Source organism: Tachyglossus aculeatus, chromosome 17 (assembly GCF_015852505.1).
Source record: "Tachyglossus aculeatus isolate mTacAcu1 chromosome 17, mTacAcu1.pri, whole genome shotgun sequence".
NCBI classification, from domain to species: Eukaryota; Metazoa; Chordata; class Mammalia; order Monotremata; family Tachyglossidae; genus Tachyglossus; species Tachyglossus aculeatus.
Window position 1 is genome coordinate 50,873,777 of NC_052082.1, and position 19,659 is coordinate 50,893,435.

A 19,659-nucleotide genomic window follows, 5' to 3' on the forward strand; every position below is an offset into this window, starting at 1 on the left:
CAAACATCTTTCTGGGCTAGAAAAAGAAATAAAGCAGTTTACAAGGCACTCACATTTAATTTGGGGGATCTGATATTTCAATGATATACTATTGGAAATTTTCATCTCATTTTACATGATACAAACATTGAATTCCACCTACGCTGAACTGCATGATTAAAGCCAAAGGAGATATTTTCTTCTTTTTGTTTTCTTCAACATTCACCTGCTGCTTTGCACCATCTTTAGCTCCGATTTAGAGTAGGAAGGAGACTTTGACGTTGACCAAGTACAACCACACATTACTGAGTCATCCTAGAACTCCCACATTGCAAGAAAACAAGAGGGAAAAGTTCAGTTTTTTTTTAACCCCAAACCCCTACAGAGTGGAGCTAAAAGATGTGTATCCAATAGCAGGCTGCCTGTGAAACATTCAGGGCATTTTGGTTCTATTTATTATTTTTTCTTTTGAGCTTTGTCTTGGGAGGTTTAGATGCTCATAGTTCAGAGGACAGTAAAAGCCTTTGGTTTATTTATGGCCATTGGGAGTGATTCTTTTATTGACCTCACTCTACAGATGGATTCTCAGCGGGAGATTTATGTCATCATTGGCTTCTTCTCTGATGAGGCCCTTGTTCAAACTATGTTTCCCTATCTGCTGCTGACTTTGAAAGAAAATGATTTGTTGCAAGATTTCAGCAAGAGGGTTATTCAGAGTCAAGTCAGCCATCCTCCCTTCCCAATGTTGGCTGCAGGCAGCTCAGAGGAGAAAGGGCTACCCACTTCTCCCTTAGCTTCTAGACAAACTTGTCTCTCTGGCTGCCCAAACTTTCCACGTTCACACCATAAGCAGTACTGAGGTGACTGTTCTGCATAGGTTTTTTATAGATGCTTTACAGGAATCATTTAGTCATTAATCAGGTAATACATAGAACAGAATTCCCATTCAGAATGCTCTTCCCTTTCTCTCTAATGCTTAATATTTTACGTTTTTTTCCAGGACCGTCTCTACACTCACAGTCTTAATCTCCATTTTACAGCTGAGGTAACTGATGCACAGAGAAGTAAAGTGACTTGACCAAGGTCACACAGCAGACAAGTGGCAGAGCTGGGATTAGAACCTTGATCCTTCTAACTCCTGGGGCCCATGCTCTATCCACTAGGCCACGCTGCTTCTCCTGATGCAAACGCTCTCCTGGTCCTTTCTCCTCTTCTCCCGGGGTGTCTGAGGATCCAGATTCATCCCTTCTGAATCCTCCCTTAGACTCTTTGTGTGCCAGGGCAGAACTTTTATTGATCCAATTTCTTCCCTGCAGGGGTAGGAGCCTCACAGTTCTGTGATCCCAACCTCCAGACCCCAAATTGGAGTTTTCGGACTCTCCAGGGTCACATCCCTCATCCCTCACTGGCTCCTGTGTCCCTCCAGAATTGCAGCTCAAACCTTCTTTGTGTCCTGACCTCCCAGGATCACATCTCAGAAACTTGTTGACACAAAATGACCAACTGGCTTCTTCCCTTCCTAATTAGACCTCCTTCCTCTCTTCCCAGTCCTCCCTTGGGATTGGCTATGCTCCACCTTGGAGTCATCTGATATTTAATTCACTTTGTCTTCCCTCAGGGAGGAAGTTCTCGAGAATGAGTTTCTTCCTCCTTTTCTACTTCTACTTTCCACTCCCCTCTTCTGAGTGTACGGCTCGTTTGTGTACAGCCACACAAGGGACAGAAATAATGGGTTGGATTTGTCAGTGAGGGATAAAGGAGAACAAGGAGTCAAGAATGACACCGAGGATGCAGACTTCTGAGTCAGAGAGATTGGTGATGATATTGTTTGAGAGAGGAAAGTGAGAAGGAGGAGGAGATCTTTGCAGTGTTTGCTATGTCTAAGCCCTGTAGATGGTCTTGGCTCAAACCAGTAGTTGTGTGTACATATTCCTGTCACCATTCCAGCCTGTTGCTATCATGAGCCATACATAAAAACAGCTAATCAGAAGTGCATATTAATGAGTATTTGAGATTGGGTTTGTGTTCAATTATAAGGCTTTTTTATGGAATTTGGTTAAGCGCTTACTATGTGTCAAATACTGTTCTAAGCGCTGCCATCAATACAGGTTAATCAGTCTGGATACAGTCCTTATTCCATATGGGGTTCACATTCTGAGTAGGAGGAAGAATAGATATTGAATCCCCATTTTGCAGTTGAGGAAACTGAGGCACAGAGAAGTTAAGCGACATGCCCAAGGTCACACAGTTGGCAAGTGGCGGAGCTGGGATTAGAACCCAGGTCCCCTGACTTTATCCACTAGGCCAAACTGCTTTGCCATGACTTAGATCAATAGCTTGTTTTGAGGAACCTATTTTATGGAAAAACATTTCTGAGTTGTATTACTGCCCCGGATTTTTTTTGAATCTGTAGAAAAATATTTCATGTCATGGCCAATGCAGGAAGTGGAAAGTAGGGTGTCTTATTCCATTTGCAAAATAACGGGATATTACTGAGTATCTTGCACAGATTAAAGAGAGCTCTTTTAGTTATCACTTTTTTTAAATCCTAGCATTAGTGGTTGTGATCTTATTTAAGTGTTTTTGCTCTGTTTACTCTCTGGGGAGACTGTTCTGTCAAGGGGCCAAAAGCTCTCTAGATTCATTCTATTAAGCAGCAGGAACCCTATTGTGAGACCATGTACCTTCAAGGGACACAGCTTATTATTATTAGTACATAGGACATGATACTTGCCTGCTCTTATATCTACCCACAGGAAAGAGTGCAAATCTTTTCAGATGGTGAAGATTCTATGCGAGCGATCTTTAAAGTTCATTCCCATTTTTTTGCTCGTGGGATAGCCGTCCATGTAAAGAAGGAAATAAGAGCCTGAAGAAGCAGTTACCAGAAACTGCATAAATAATCATAGTATTTATTTAGTGCTTATGACAATATTGTCACATTGGATATAGATCCTGTTCACTGCAAGGCTCACAGTCTATTTTACACCCATTTTACAAATGAAGAAACAGGCTAAGAGCGGTTAAGTGACTTCCCCATGGTTGGTTACCCAACAAGCAGAACTGGGACTAAAACCTGGGTTTTCTGACTCTCAGTCCTGTTCTCTTTCTGCTACACCATGCTGCCTCTCCAATTTTCCCTTAGCTGTAGGGCTACAGTTCCCAGTTCTTGAGTCTACACTTCTTGAAGAAATTATGTCTGTAAATATAATGGAATGAAGATTTTTCAGATCCTCTGCAACCTTTTTCACCACCCTTTCTAAAAGCATTTTAGTTGTAAATCCATTGCCTGGACACCAGAAACCTTCAGTGTGGACAAAGCCCAACTAATTTGAGTTTTCTCTGATTCTTCAGTCTGTAGCAGTTAATGTATTAATTGAGAATTCAACTTATTCCCTGAAAGGACTCAGTGAATTCAGTAGGCTTTGCACTCACATTTAGGAAATAAATATTATACTTTTTTATTAGTTGGAGTGGGTTATTGTTCCATCAATCAATCAGCTATATTGAGTGCTTACTGTGTGCAGAGCTCTATTATGCACTTGGGAGAGTACAATGCAATAGGGTTGTTATGCATCATCCCCACCTACAATAAGCTTATAGCCTAGATGGAGAGACATACATTAAAATATATTACTGATATGGGAAATAGAGTGTAAGGATATGCACTTAAGTGCTGTGGGGTCAGGGTGACTATCAAGTTTTCAGATGTGAGTGCCACCCAAAGGGAGAGTGCTTAGGGGAAATGAAGGTTTAGTTGGGGAAGGCCACTTAGAGAAGATGTAATTTTAGAAGACCTTTGAAAGTGGGGAGAGTAGTTGGCGGATATAAAGGGGGAAGGAGTTCTAGACATTTTGAACAATATTTCAACAAAATTGAATTCCATGTTGGCAGAACTGAATGCACTGGCAGTGAGATTCAAAGAATATTGAATGTAATCTGGAATCCCATTAGAGGCCAGTGGTTTTTCTAGAAAAAAATATTTCACTCGGTATAATTAGGTTCTCCAAGTCCAAGTCTAGTTTATGTTTCCCAGTTGGATAAAGAGGTTGAATGCAATAACTAGATTTGGGAAAGTCAAAACCAATCCAGGAGGCCATTCAGGATTAACTAAACAATCTCCCATTGGTGGGAGCACTTTGGTCATAAGGCATCCCAGGAACTCAGACTTCATCCAGCATTGCAGGATGAAGGAGTGTGGCTCAGTGGAAAGAGCATGGGCTTTAGACTGAACCTAAAAACATTCCGCTGATTTGCATTACTATTTGCTATGGTGGTGTAAAAAAATTTGACACTTTGGCATTGGATATATGTGGTTCTTAGGAAATAATAATGGTGGCAAATCATATTACCCTCTCCTAGACTATGAGCCTCCTTCTAGACTGTGAGCCCATTGTTGGGTAGGGACTGTCTCTATGTTGCCGACTTGTACTTCCCAAGCGCTTAGTACAGTTCTGTGCACACAGTAAGTGCTCAATAAATACGATTGAATGAATGAATGAATGTCAGAAGTCATGGGTTCAAATCCCAGCTCTGCCACTTGTCAGCTGTGTGACTTTGGACAAGTCACTTACCTTCTCTGGGCCTCTGTTCCCTCATCTGTAAAATGGGGATTAAGACTGTGAGCCCCACGTGGGACAACATAATCACCTTGTATCCTCCCCAGTGCTTAAAACAGTGCTTTGCACATAGTAAGCACTTAACAAATGCCATCATTATCATTATTATTATTATTGTAGTATACATTGTGAGCTCTGGCTCCTTAGTTAGACCTTTTCAGATTTTCCTTCCCTGATACTAAGGCATCTGACAACTTTTCAAAATTAGACTACAGTTCTTGATATTCTGGAATTAGAAATGAAGTGTTATTTGAGGTAATTTCCTTTTGTTTAGAACGCTGGGGTACAGTTTAGGATTTGAAGGATTGTAACAGTGGATTCTTGGTAAATTTCCCTTGGGTATTTCTGCTGAATCACAATAATCAGATCTTTTTCTAAAGATATTTTCTCTCCATTTATGCCCTATTCTAAATTCAATTTTTCAATTCGAGTGCTTTCTAGGAAGCACTGGAGTATGCCAGTTATTTAAGTTTACAGTACCTCCCTACTTATGAAGTGCCCTTTATGCTTATATTTCCAGGATTAAACAAATAAATTCCAAAATATCCCTATCCACAGAGCTAATGTAGCTCAGTGATACATTCAAAATATATAATATTTCAGTTGACTTCCAAAATGTCAAGTTCAGTAAAAGTCCCCCAACAATTTGAAAGTCAGGGTATTAGAACATACAGATTGCAGTGCCTTGAAAATCAAAGGTGCAATTGTAAATCCAGGAACCTCCAAGCTCTAAGAAATCAGTACATTCTTAGCCCATATCATCAGTGCTTATAGTAGTGCTTGGCATATGGTAAGCGCTTAACAAATACCTTAATTATTATTATTAGGGCATTGTTGCACCACCATAATATTCATTCAGTTGTATTTATTGAGCACTTACTGTATGCAGAGCACTGCATTAATATGTGATTTACGCTCTTTTGAATGAAAACGAAATCTGTTACCTTTAAGTGACTGTTCTCATTTATAAATGATCAATGGATGACATGACAAAGCTTGAGGTTGGAAAGAGCAGTCAAATCTTTTTATTATGTTTTTTGTTAGGCTCTTGCTGTGTGCCAGGCATTTACTAAGCTCTTGGATAGATACAAGGTATCAGGTTGGACACAGCCTGTATCCCACATAAGCCTCAGTCTTCAGAGGAGGGAGAACAGTCCACAGCTAATTACAATTTTGACCCACATTGACATGTCCAACTACATGTACATAGGCAATAGTTATTATTATTATTATTATTGTATTAAGCTCTTATTTTATGCCAAGCACTGTTTTAAGCACTGGGGTAGGTGTAATTTAATCAGGTCAGAAACAATCCCTTTCCCACTTGGGCTCAGAGTCTAAGTAGCCAAGAGAACAGGAATTGAATCCTCATTTTACAGTTGAAGAAACTGAGGAGAAGTGATTGCCCAAGGTCCCACAGCAGTCAAGTGGCAGAGCTGGGATTAGAACCCAGGTTCTCTGAGTCCCAGTCTTGTGCTTTTTGCTCTGGGCCATGCTGCTTTTTAGTTGGCTCCTATTTGCTTCATAAATTGAACTACTGAATTTGTGGACAAGCTGTAGAAACACAAATCAGGATAACCAAAAATTAAATACAAATGGATGATCTCCTCCAGTTTCTTCCCTACAATAGGCAATCCTTCTCACTCCTCCTCTTGCTGCCCCTCTTTCCTGCACAACAATACACGCTCCAAAAACCTCAACTCACATTTCAGTCTAATAGCACGCTGGTCTTATTGAAAAAGGGCCCTATTCAGTAACTATAAATCTCACAAAATATGTGAAACTGAGTTATTAAAAAAACTTGGTGAATAACAATGATATTCTTCCTTTGTAATGCTTCTACTCACCATATCAGCACTCGGGAGAGATTTTCTCGTCACAGTCAGTGTGAATACAAGGACTCTGAAGGGCTTTAAAGGCTCTGTTTTTCGGTGACTATATTTAGGAACTGGCACCTGCAAATAGGCTCACCCTTTCACCCACCACAGATTTATCATCTTGAACTCTGACTTGTCTGGCATAGAAACTGATCTAGTTTCTTTGAAATGCAAATTCCAATATTTTGGAGCTGCCAATGTAATTTGGATTTATGAGGCAGGTGGAATTAGGCCAGAGAGCTCCTAAAATAGAGGAGTTAAATATATTAGATTTACATTACATAATCAGATTGTTCAATATTCCCTGTGTTCTGAAGCCAGGCCAAAAAAGATAGGCTTCCTGCCTCCTGGCGGAATGGACCAGTCACCTCAACATAAGGAGGAGGATTAAATTTTTGAATTATCAGAATATTTTGCACATCTGAGGTTGGGAGATATGATGAAAGGAAAATGTTCAGTGTCCAGATGTCCTTTAAAAAGGCTGAATGCCTTACATTAAACCCGCCAAAATCCCTTGGCAATTATGGTCCATTCACAGGAATACCAAAGAAACGCACTATGATGAATAGCCCTCAATGAGCCATGCTAACTGGCAGCCTGATTTGAATATTGTGCTTTTACAGAAAGTATTACTGCAAAAACTTTTTTTTAAAAAAAGAAAGCACTAAACCTGTTTGATGGTTTTGAATGAAAAATGTTGGACTAAACTTTAGAAGCAGAAATTATTATTATTATCATTATTGTAATTATCAGTGTGATGTTTCAAGCATGATACTGAGTACTGGGGGAGATACAGGATTATCAAATCAGACACAGTCCCTGCACAAATGAGGCATTCTTTTTATTCAGTCATTCATTCAATCATATTTATTGAGCACTTACTATGTGCAGAGCCACTGTACTAAGCGCTTGGGAAGTACAAATCGGCAATATAGAGAGACTGTCCCTACCCAACAATGGGCTCACAGTCTAAAAGGGGGAGACAGACAGCAAAACGAAACAAGTAGACAGGTGTCAATATGGAAGAGCACCTATCTTATCCCCATTTTACAGATGAGGAAGGTGAAGCATGGAAAGGCTAAATTCAATCGTATTTGTTGAGCACTTACTGTTTGCAGAGCACTGTACTAAGCGCTCAACTTGCCCAAGTGTTGACTTGCCCAACGTCACACAGCAGGTCAGTGGCAGAGCTGAGATGAACCTAGGGTCTTCTGAATCCCAGTCCCGTGCAGTTTTCATTAGGCCATGCTGCCTTCATTGTGAAATAATATTCACTCTAAAAAGAATATCCACCAAACAGTATGCTGCACAAATTATGGCATTATATTTTTCACACATGAAGGTCACTATTTTGTTTAATAGCTGTTAGAGTATAAATTATGGGGAGGTAGGGATCATGCCTTTTGTTCCTCTTGTATTCTCCCAAGTATTAAGTCCAATGCTCAACACATAGTAGACATATATTAAATCCCATTAATTAATTAATTGATGAGGGAAAACTTTCTTTATCTTTTCTGGTTATTTTCTGATTTGGAATATTACAAATGTAACAAAATAATCTATTGCAACATTATAAACTTTTTTATCCCCCAATTTGAAATTATAAACAATAATTGTCATATGAAATTCTTTTGCAAACCTTACCTCTGCCTCTATCATGCAGATTTCTAGTGTCTACTTACATATTACTTTCTCCCTCCTACTAGATGTAATCTATGGATCTTTGTAACATATCAGGGTGGTCAAATGTGCATAGGTTTTGCCCAGCCCAGATCTGCTGATGATAACCAAACCACTGGAAAAGTCTTCCAGCTCAGGCGTCTGTGAGACAGGCAGCTCTCACTGATGACTGGATTCTGTAGACACAGCCACAAAGAGATCTGTAAAACCACTGACAAATCTAGACATTAGATTAAAGGTCCACTGTGGCTTTCTGCTTGATAAACCTGCTCTGGTTGGGCTTTCTCTAACTCGAGCCAGATTTTTTTGAGGAAACCTGAAATGTGGATGAACGCCTGCTTATATGAAACTGTATGAATTAAAATCAGCAGGGGCTAGTGGCACGCATGTTTCTTTACAAAAGGGAAGACGGATAGTCTGATAATTGTAGATGGGTCGCCTCAAATTGGGTCCCTGCGAAGAGTCTAAAACGACTCAACAAACATATTTGCAAGCGTATAAAGGAGCTAATAGTCCCCAGATTGGTTCAGCCCACAAGAAAGCATTCTGTCCAGTGTTTGTGCCTTTGCATTTTAAGACAGAGGTATAGAAACTGGAGAGAATACAGAAAACCTCAAAAATGATTAAAGAGATGGAAAATATGAATTCTGAGAAAACACTAAAGGAGTTTAACCCTGAGAGGAGAATAGGGTTACTTACTGCCTTTTAGGCTACAAAGGATCATTACAGATTGATGCTGGCCGGTTGTACCCTACCTCCACAAAGAACCGAAAGAAACAAAATGGGATTAAATTGTTAAAAAAAAAAAGAACAAATGATTCTATAGGATGGAAGATGACATTTTGTACTGTGAAGATAAATAAATTATGGAACTTGCTATATACGATATTGGAAATATTTAAAAATGGGACCAAACCATGTGTCTTGGATAGTTTAGCAGTAGGACTAGTTGATCGCTTAGGGTCCCTTCCAGTGCCACAATTTTGGCCTTTGACTTTTCATTATCCTGTCAAATTAATGTGAATTAATCTTGGGACATATATTAATTTTAAATAATTTGGTAATCATTTCCCAGAATGTCTGAGCAGCTAAGAACCATTCCACCACACTAGACCAGAACATTGGGCCTCACTAAGGGACTCTAACTGACTCAGTCCCAGGTTTCCCAGGTTTTTTACTCTAATTTATACTGTTCTCACTATTTTGCTTCCCTAAGTTTCTCTTAATTCCCCCTGTGTATGGGATTTTTCTACCTCTTCACACAGTATGAGCCGTCTTATTTCATCTTCACAGCAACTTTTCAGTCCCCCATTTTGTCCTCACCCCCTTGTTGGAACCTCAGTGAGAGGAAACCCACTTCATTTTTTCCCCCTCTGCAGCAGCTTCCCAAGGTAATGAGCTCCTCTCTGTCCATACTGTGTGCAGCTGGGACAATTAATCAATAATGACAGAAACTCTAAGTATTTAGGGAAGGGAAATACTGTATATCTGTATGGCAAAGACAGATATACATCTATTTCCTACCCCAATGAAGATGCTGAATTTCTAATCAAGGGTGTCCCACTTTGTATTCTGCTCTCTTAGAATGATCCTCAAAGACTCAAGCAGGGAAGAAAGAAGGAGCAATGGGAAGAGGGGTCAGGAATCGTCAGAGACTAACTGCACAGATCAGTGGAATTATTAAAAGATCTTGGTTTGGTCCTATTATAATCCCCAAATTGGAATTTCTTCAATCACTGACCTATTTGATGTTTTTGTCAGTTGGTGCTTCCAGCAACTAGAGGGAAATGACTTGAGACTTTGATGATCAGGATATAAATGGACTGGATCATTATTATTTTGGTAACCCAGCAAGGCTGAAGAAAAAAAATAGAATTCTTTATAGGATTGGATTTTACCCCTCCAATGAAAGAAACTTTTAATGTTAGCAAGATAAAACCATTCTGAGAAAGATAATAGATCTTGTAATTTTTAGTTATTTGGCTTCATTGGGCAATAAGTTTGATATCAATGATTTCTGAACAGTTTAATATATGTCAAGACTGTTTAAATAGAAATGCAGTTCTCTAAGGGGTGCTAACTGCTCCACTGAAAGGGGGGAATAACATGCCTTTCAGATTTTTCTCCCGATTAGCGTTAGGCCTAAAGACTTCCCCACAAAGGACATATGGACTCCTCTTTTTTAAAAAAAGTCTCCAGGGTAATTATCTCCTCTAGAAAGGGTAAAAAACAGGAGTGCCAACTTCTCATTTTGAGTATGGGGACAAAGTTTGAGGAGAGAGGCAGCAAGAGGCCCAGTGTCCAAGGGTGTGGCTTCTAGAAGGAGCACAAAAGTCAGTCCTGAGTCAGTCATATTTATTGAGCCCTGACTGTGAGCAGAGCACTGTTCAAAGCACTTGGAGAGTATAATATACAATAAACAGACACATTCCCTGCACCAGTAACCAGCTTACAGTCCAGAGAGCCTGTCAAATGCCTCGTACCAGATGGGAGGGGCATAAAGGAGGCCCCAGGCAGCTCCACCTTGGTTCCAGAGCCCATTGGAGGTGAACGAGGCCCCCATATTGCCTTCCCACCCAGCTCTGGCTCTGTGGAGAAGAACCTCTTTTTTATGGTCTTTGTTAAGCACTTACTATGTTTCAAACAGTGTTCTAAACTCTGGGATAGATACAAGTGTATCAGGTTGGACACAGTTCCTTGTTCCATATCTAGCTCACAGCCTAAGAAGGAGGGAGAAGGATTTAATCCTCATTTTACAGCTGAGGAAACTGAGGTACAGAGAAGTAAAGTGACTTGCTCAAGGTCACCCAGCAAGCAGTTGGCAGAGATGGGATTAGAACCCAGGTCCTCTGAACTCCCAGGCCTGTGGTGTTTCCATTATGTCACATTGCTTCTCTGATCTGGCCCCGGGAATCACGGGGGTGAGGGGGTAAGAGGAGCCCCCCGGTTCTGCACCTGGGCTAGGGTCAAAAGCCTCTAGCCGGTCCAGAGAGAGAGGAGCTTCTGGGCAGGACTCGTAGCCCAACTAGGATGAGGAACCCTCCCGTCCCAACTTGCTGGTGAAGTTTTTGACTGTTCCTCAAGCTCTCCCAAAACTGCCAGGGTGAGCTGGGAGCGAGAGGAGCTTCCAGCCAGGCACCCAAGCCCAGCAGAGGTAAGAGGGACACTCCAGATCCCCAGCCTGGGAAGCTGCACCCTGCCAGCAGCGGGGTAAAAATAGAACCATTATTCCGGCTCCAAGCAGTAGTGGAGTTGTCATTAAGCTTGAAGGTGATGTGGCAGGGGATGAGACTGCCCCTGTGAGTGTCTCTTTGGCAGTTCACCCTTCCTAAAAAGGAACCAATCCATGGCTTCCCCCCAACACATTGTCAAGTGCATGGACTCAGTGGCCTCTTTCAACTTTTTGGAGCTGAGCAAGTCTCTTTTCTTATTGTCTTGGTGATTCAGTTCAAAATGTTCAAGATTGAGGAAGAAAATGCAGAAATTGAGCGTAACCTATGAGAGTGCCAATAGTTCCAAACCTCAAATTTTATTGCAATTAATTGGGAGTTAATCGAACGTCCTGGAGATCATTTAAAGCATTTGAAGGCTGCGACTGAAAGAATTTTCCCTGGATCTGGGTCTATGATTCAGCTATCTGAAATTAAACACATTCCATCTTGCCACCACTTGTATTTTTTTTTTCCTTTGTATAATTATTTCTCCCTGTCTTGGGCTGAGGGCAGGACCTGATGTGGTCACTGATTCAAGTGTCTTAAACTTTCCTAACTGATAGTGATTTAAGCCAGAGGTGAAGTCCAGGCCAGCCACTCCCAGCCAGCCTCTTTGCAGCAGTTCATTTCAGTGTGCTTTATGCCTACACATGAGACAATATGAGTGCATTCAATTTTTTTTTTTTTTGGTATTCCTTAACCACCTACTATGCCTCAAACACTGTTCTAAGTGCTGAGGGAGAGGCAGGTAAATCAAGTCAGATACAGAACCTGTTCCACATGGGGCTCACAGTCTAAGTAGGAAGGAGAACAGGTATTGAATCCCCATTTTACAGGAGAGGAAACTGAGGCACAGAGAAGTGAAGTGGCTTGCCTAAGGCAGCAGAGCCAGGATTAGAACCCCGGTCCTCTGACTTCCAGGGTCGTGCTGCTTTCACTAGACCACACTGCTTTAATTATTATTAAGGGCCATGTTGTTTCATCCAAAACTAACACATCCCACCCTTCCAGGCTGTATGGAGAGGGTGTCCCACCTTGTGCCATTGGGGTTACAACTGAATCCCGACAGTCATATTAATTTAATCTTTCCAGTCAGTGAAGTGAAATAAAACAATTAATATAAAGGACCCGAGTCTTCACTTTCCAACAAAGTTTACGCAGTCAAATGGGCAGGAACAGTCTATCCACGGTATTCAATAGCATTGCCAGCTTTGAACTATTATGAAACCATTTCATGATGTTCTCTGAGTCTCCCCTTAATGTTTTAAATTAAACTGTAAACTTGTCCTGCAATTATCAGAGTTTTTTTTTTTCTTTTGATCATTTTTAATCCCTCGAGTGAAAGGGAGAACAGTAATCCTCAAATAGCTAAAATCCATCCTGGAATCTCCTCCTCTTAAGGTTCTTTTCTTAAATGGTATTTGTTAAGTGCTTACCATGTATTTTGCACTTATCTGAGCACTGGGGTAAATATAAATTAATCGGGCCGATAGAGTCCCTGGCACTCATGGGGCTCATAGTTAAGTAGGAAGGAGAACAGGTAGTGAATCCTCATTTTTCAGTTCAGGAAACTAAGCCACAGAGCAGTTAAGTGACTTGCCCAGGGTTACACAGCAGGCAAGTGGTAGAGCCAAGATTAGAACACAGGTCTTCTGGCTCCGAGGTCCATACTTTGTCCACAAGGCCATGCTGCTTCCTGAGATAAGATAGAATTCTGGTGTGGTCTAATTCCCCCCTGGCATCAGGGAAATAATAATAATGATGGCATTTGTTAAGTGCTTACTATGTGCAAAGCACTATTCTAAGTGCTGGGGAGGTTACAAGGTGATCAAGTTGTCCCACGGGGGGCTCACAGTCTTCATCCCCATTTTCCAGATGAGGGAACTGAGGCCCAGAGAAGTGAAGTAACTTGCCCAAAGTCACACAGCTGACAGTTGGCGGAGCCAGGATTTGAACCCGTGACCTCTGGCTCCCAAGCCCATGCTCTTTTCCACTGAGCCATGCTGCTTCTCATGAAATGAAGTGAAATAAGTGGCTTCTCCAAACTATTTTCAGTCCTGTGATTCTGTTTTCCGTTTTTGGTGATGTTATGTAGTACTTCACACAAATTTCTCTATTGTGGTTATGATCTCATCAGAGCCCCAAACCTCAAACTGTTGATTGTTTACAGGTACAAGTCAAAAATAAATTTTTAATGACATTCAGGACTCAGGGCATTTGCAGATAGAACTGCTGGTTTCAAAGGCAAAGAGTTTCTTCTTCTCCTGTCTCTAAGACTGGCTTCTGATGAGGACATAATTAGAGGAAGCTGTTGTTTTGAGATTTGTATATTCTACCAATTGCAGTGCTTTATGCTTATCTCTACATCTTGTGAAGTGAAAATGCAGCAGCATATTCTAAGAGTCTTATCGGCAGTTGTTTTCATTTGACATTTGATTTCACAAACTGTAGTAACAGAACTCCTTTGAAAATCTATAGACCCCCACCCTGTTGATAAATCCTGTAGAAACACTCTCCCACATTTACTGTGATTGGTTTGTGCTTCTGTATAAGATGTAACTCAAGCAATGTGATTATCGACTGGCCATATTCTGCTTTTGAAATTCTGACTTCCTATCCATCCGTCCTACTTCCCCACATAATGGGTGTTGACACCATTTTCAGGGAATCTTTTTTCACCACCAGGCTGAGGTTTTGAATCCTGATTGAGGAGCATCTGTTCTTTCTGTTTAGAAAATGCTTTTTTTTTTAACTAGAAAAGCATACTGCACACTGAACTTGCCTTTTGAAGGGTTTGTGTTAGTGTGGTGCCCTGCATGTCCCACAGTGCCCAGTGGCCATTGCCAGCAGTGACCAAGGTCACACTGTATAGTAATATTTGTCTTTCCTACTTCCTGGTCACCAGCCTGTGATGGGAAATGGTCAAAACGACGATTTGGTGTGATGTCCCTCATCTCCACTTGAAGGAGACAGAGGAAGAGGAAGGAAGCTTCTGACTGAATAAAGACATGGGAATATCTGGTTTTCCTTGGGCCGTCTTGCTGGGTTTCTCCTCCCTCTTCCCTCCCCCCTTGGATTTAATGTCTGGGACATCTGGTTTTAGTATCAGAGACATGAAAGGAATTGGCAGGTCAGATCTCTGCATATCCCTTGTCTCTTCTAACTAAATGTTTCTGGAAATACAAAATCCAAATGTTCCCCTTTGGCTTTTTCTCAAAGCAATATCCATCCATCATCATACAGATCAAAATCCCACAGAGTATAAATGGGATTTGAGGGTAGAAAACAGGAAAGAATAGGTTTACCAGGAGGCCTGGCGCAGCCCATTCAGATGAAGACAGTGACAAAACTCTGTCCTTACAGGGTTTCTCGGACAAGTCTTTGCAGAACATCTGTTCTGGGTAGAAAGGCGTAAAGATTTGTTTGCTCTGATTCATGAAAACCAGGAAGAAGAGGAATGGTTGAGTTGTCGGTCTATGCTTTGGACTGATCTTTATTCAATCTAAGAACGCTTTTAGCAAAATACTCCCCAACTGGCTGAAATAACTTCCAGGAGGCTACCCGGTTGCAGGACACACTCCAATCCATGCTCTCAGGGTTTGCTTTGGGATTCCCAGAATTCCTGACAGGGTTTCAGGGTCACTGGTTGCCTCCTCCCGGGATCACCCTGCTAATGGGGAGGCTGGGTGAATTGAAATCTTCATTGGATTCTCCAAGGACAGTCCCTGAAGCCTTAGACTTTGCACGGCCACTTGTTTTACTTTAAACTGGTCTTTATGTTTACCCTCCCAAGGGTAAAGGGGGCATAAAATAACTTTAATTCCTTCTTATTGACTTCTGGGAGGAGGGCAGGGTGTGTATAATTTAAGTAAACAATATTTGGGGAATCACACTTTCTCAGGTTAGCTGAAGGGCAGGCTAATCTGCCTGTCTGTATCTTTAAGCCAGGCATAAACCATGGCATCTGCTGACTAGATAGGGTTTTGTCCTCTCAGATCACCAAAATTTGATTCTGTTTTGGAAAAAAAAGTCTCTAACCTGTTACTAGAAAGGCTCAGGAAAATAGAGTTAATACATTTCCATCCAACTCCTTAATGTAGTTGTTGCATTTGAGATTGGTGATCATAGTGGGCATTAAAAAAATAATCCTTCTGTTACAAAAATAGAGAAGCAGCATGGTCTAGTGGAAAGAGGATGGGCCTGCTTGTCTGCTGTTTGACCTTGGGCAAGCCACTTAACTTCTTTTTGCCTCAGTAACCTCATCTTTAAAATGGAGGTTAAAACTGGGAGTTCCTTGTGGAACATGGACATTGTCCACCTAATTATCTTGTATCTACCCCAGCACTCAGTACAGTGCCTGGCATATAGTAAGTGCTTAACAATACCATAAAAACAAAACATTCAGGAAGCTCATTTTTAAGGCACAAGGCAGTGATTGGGTTACAGCAGTATCACCAATATTGTAGCTTCTTCTGTTCTTTGGTTGATCATTATCAGGTGCATAATTGTATCTCCTGTGACTGTTAATGTGGAGGTGTAACAGGCAATTTCTATGCTGCTTCTGATTTCCTAAGTTAAGTGAGCCATCAAGCTCAGTTGCCTGGTGTGAATTCACTGTTTTCTGTTGTGTTATTAAATGGATCTGTATCATACTGAAGTTTAAGCACCACATCTAACCCCCAAAAAACTCAACAGAGGTCAGTATTTGTCACTCTCCAGTAAACTGGAATGCAGTTCTCATTGATTCAAGAGTTGGTTATCCATTATGTGGATCATATTCTCCCTTTTCTCCCTTTGAGAAGCAGCGCTGTCTTAGTGGAAAGAACGCAGGGCTGGGGAGTCCGAGTACCAGGGTTCTAGTCCTGGTTATAGCATTTGCCTCCTATTGGTCTTTGGGTAGGTCACCTAACTTCCCTGTGCCTCATTTTTCTCATCTGTAAAATAGGGATTAAGTTCCTGTTCTCCCTCCTACTTAGACTGTAGGCCCCATGTAAGATGACCTAATTACAGTGCATGGACCATAGTAAATGGTTCACAAATACTACAATTGTTATCATTATTATTTTTATCATTATTATTGTACCCATCCTTTGGCCACTTCACTGCATGTTAGCACCATTGTCAGAAAATTTATAGAGGAAAGAAATGTCACTAAGGCACAAGCTAGTCTATTCCGCTTCTCTTTAACAACTTTGGCACATGTTTGGTAGATTAGAGGCTTAAAACTGATAGATAAAGTGAGTTGGTGGATTATCTGTGGATTTCAGTTATCTAAGGTCTCCCTGACCCCCACAAGGATAATTGAGAGTTGGCAATAGTTGTTTCTCAATAGATCCTTCATGTAGAAGCTTTTTGTAGATTAACTGTGATCTCTCATTAAGGAGTGCTGTCTATATGGGGGAATATATCCAGCTGGTTATGTCACTCACATTTTCAATTGCTGGGAATAATCTGAAGTGCTAGGAATGCTCTGAAGACCTGCATCTAGGCTTGTGGAACTTGCTGAAGCCTAGTTAAAACAATTCGTGTGTGTGTGTGTGTGTGTGTGTGTGTGTATTTATTTATATTAATGTCTGTCTCCCCCTCTAGACTGTAAGCTCATTATGGGCAGCGAATGCATGTCTGTTTATTGTTCTATTGTACTCTCCCAAGTGCTTAGTACAGTGCTCTGCACACAGTAAGCACTCAATAAATATGACTGAATGAATGAATAGATGAGATCTATCTATATCAAATGTGCATATGCATATATGTATATGTATAGATGTATATATCTATGTATATCTATCTCATATATACACACACACACACACACACACACACACGCATGTGTCTGCATCCATCTACACACACAGGTGTCCTTCATACTCAAAGAAGACATGCCCAAGGGTGAAAGTCACCCATGGGTGTATATTGTTAGCAAAGGCAAATGTCAGACCCACAATCTCGACCACCCTAAGCGTTCTCCAAGACTATTCTTTGTCTTGCTGTCATGTTTGCTTTTTGCAGCACCCGGTGCTGTTTTGTCCTTTGCCTCATTGTCTCCTATCCCTCTTAAAGCTTCTGCTGGGAAAGAGCAACTCCTTTCTCAATTACAGCACACCAAGATGGCCTGTCTGCTGCAGTTATCTCCCAATTTGCAGTGGTGATGCAGCATTGTTTGAGGCTTTGTTTTACTGCATCGCTGAAATGATACAATTAGTGAAATTGACTTGAGGGGTAGTGGTTCCAAGGTAAGGTGACTAGATTTCCCCAGGTCCAAAGCAGACCAAGGATGGGACCTCCACAGTGTAGGGTCAAAAAAGAATGTTGGCAGTGGCCAAAAAAGGGAGTGAGAGATATCTGGGGATAAAGAGACAGGGGAAGCAGAGAAAGAGGGGACTGAGAGAAGGGGAGAAGGTAGTAAGAGGGGACAGAGATAGGCAGAAGAAATAAAAAAGGAGAGAGAGAAGGAGGGAGATAAAAGGGTGAGGTAGGGAAAGAAGAGGAGAAAGAGGAAGAGGGATAGAGAGGGAAATGAGGGCCTGAGGTGCCCTGGACTGCAGATCAACAGCTTGCTGCAAAGCAGATCTAAATTTTAATTATTGTGGTAGGCCATTTCCGTGTCCCACCCCTTTGGCTGTCAACCTTGTGACCCGCAGCTCCAACGAAAATTATCAACGCGTTTCCAAGAAGTCTTCTGACAGTGACCCCATTCTCACCTTGTTTGTCTTCTTTCTTTCTGCCTGCCTGTTGTAAATCCACTGAGACTGTTTCATGTCAGTTTTTTCGGTCGTACAACAGCTTATGTATCATTATGTGCAGTGAATGCTTATTCATAATTATAATGATAACTATGTTTTCCACTGATACTATAAGTGACTTCTTGTATTAAAGATAAGGCATAAAATATCACATGGAACCTTAAATCTGCCTTAACTATAGGCTAACTACCAGGCAGATTATGTGATGGTGAATTTAGCAAACAAGTAATTTCTTAGGGTCTAAAACAAGATTAAGCAAGTACTAAAGTTTTCTGCATTTGTATTTGATTTTCAAATGCCTAATGCAGTATTCCACATAGAGTAGCTGCTCCATAAATGCTGTTGTTGGAAATGCTATTTATGATGGTAGAAGTTATTGCTAAATAGATTCAGACTCAACCAAAAAGAGTCTTATTGGTTCTGTGTTTCTTTATTGGTGACATCTCTGAATTGTGTGGTAGTAAAAGGCCTTGCTAGCCAGAGGAGCAATGTTGGTGTCAATCTTGGCATGCTAAATACAGGCTTTCAATTCTGAAATCTGCAGGTTGAGGCTAAGAATTGCCCTCCAAGAGACATCCAGCTTCTTGCCAAGTAGCGGAAAGCAAAACAATGATTAGATAATTAGGTTGGGCTCATAATGCTGGTCAGATAATGCATCAGTGAACAAGATCACTGAGGTTAAAGCACAGTGTACAAAACAAGTGTGGCCTGTGATTGGCCTCATTCGTAAGGCTGAGATGTCATCCAGAGGTACAATATTTCAGACTTCAGGCATTCACCTAAATGTGAGCAACCTTCAATATTGAAGTTGAAGTGAAGCAGTGTGGCCTAATGGCACACCCCCGTGAGTCCCACGTGGGACATGGACTGTATCTAACTGAGTACCTTGTATCTTCCCCAGAGCTTAGTATGGTGCCTGGCACATAATAAGTGGTTAACAAATGCCATATTTTTTAAAAAAAGTTAATATTTATGGCACTCCAACAGTGTGTTGCATGCTTAGGAGATGACCTGCTAATGAAGTATAGATGTAGATAACACCAGAGTGTCCAATTATGCAAATTAATTGTATTCTTAAAGCCACTGGCTATCCTGACAGTTTACCCTCATTTGAGTTGTTGGAAAATCCAGAAATATCAAACCGCCAACCCACAGTCCCATAGCCCTGTGACTCTGCGATGAGTCTCCTTCTCCCTAAGTGTGGTTTATTTTGTGATTTTGCTCAACAACAGCACAAGTGGGTAATTATTTCTGTTGTTTTCTTCCACAGAACATTGATATCACCAATTTCAGCAGCAGCTGGAGCGATGGGCTGGCCTTCTGTGCCCTCCTTCACACCTATTTGCCTGCACACATTCCTTATCAGGAGCTGAATAGCCAGGAAAAAGTAAGTCTCGTGGCCATTTCCCTTAGAACCTGAAGGAGAAAAGTTCAGGGCGCCCTTGTAATGTAGGATAGCTGTAAAGATTCAAAGAAAAGTCGCAGCTTCAGTGTGGCCCAGAATGGCCTCGGCCATTTATTTTAGGGTCCCTTTCTCAAGCTACAGTGT

General features: G+C 41.2%; 1 protein-coding gene across 4 annotated transcripts in view; it reads left to right on the forward strand.

Annotated features, from left to right (window-relative positions):
• Positions 1 to 19,659, forward strand: part of SPECC1 (sperm antigen with calponin homology and coiled-coil domains 1) — a 177,731-nt gene that overhangs the window by 144,662 nt on the left and 13,410 nt on the right. For all 4 annotated transcript variants that reach the window (XM_038759917.1, XM_038759916.1, XM_038759915.1 and 1 more), the window contains one exon: positions 19,381 to 19,497. In XM_038759917.1, coding sequence (XP_038615845.1) covers positions 19,381 to 19,497 — 117 coding nt within the window. The remainder of the gene's footprint in view (positions 1 to 19,380; positions 19,498 to 19,659) is intronic.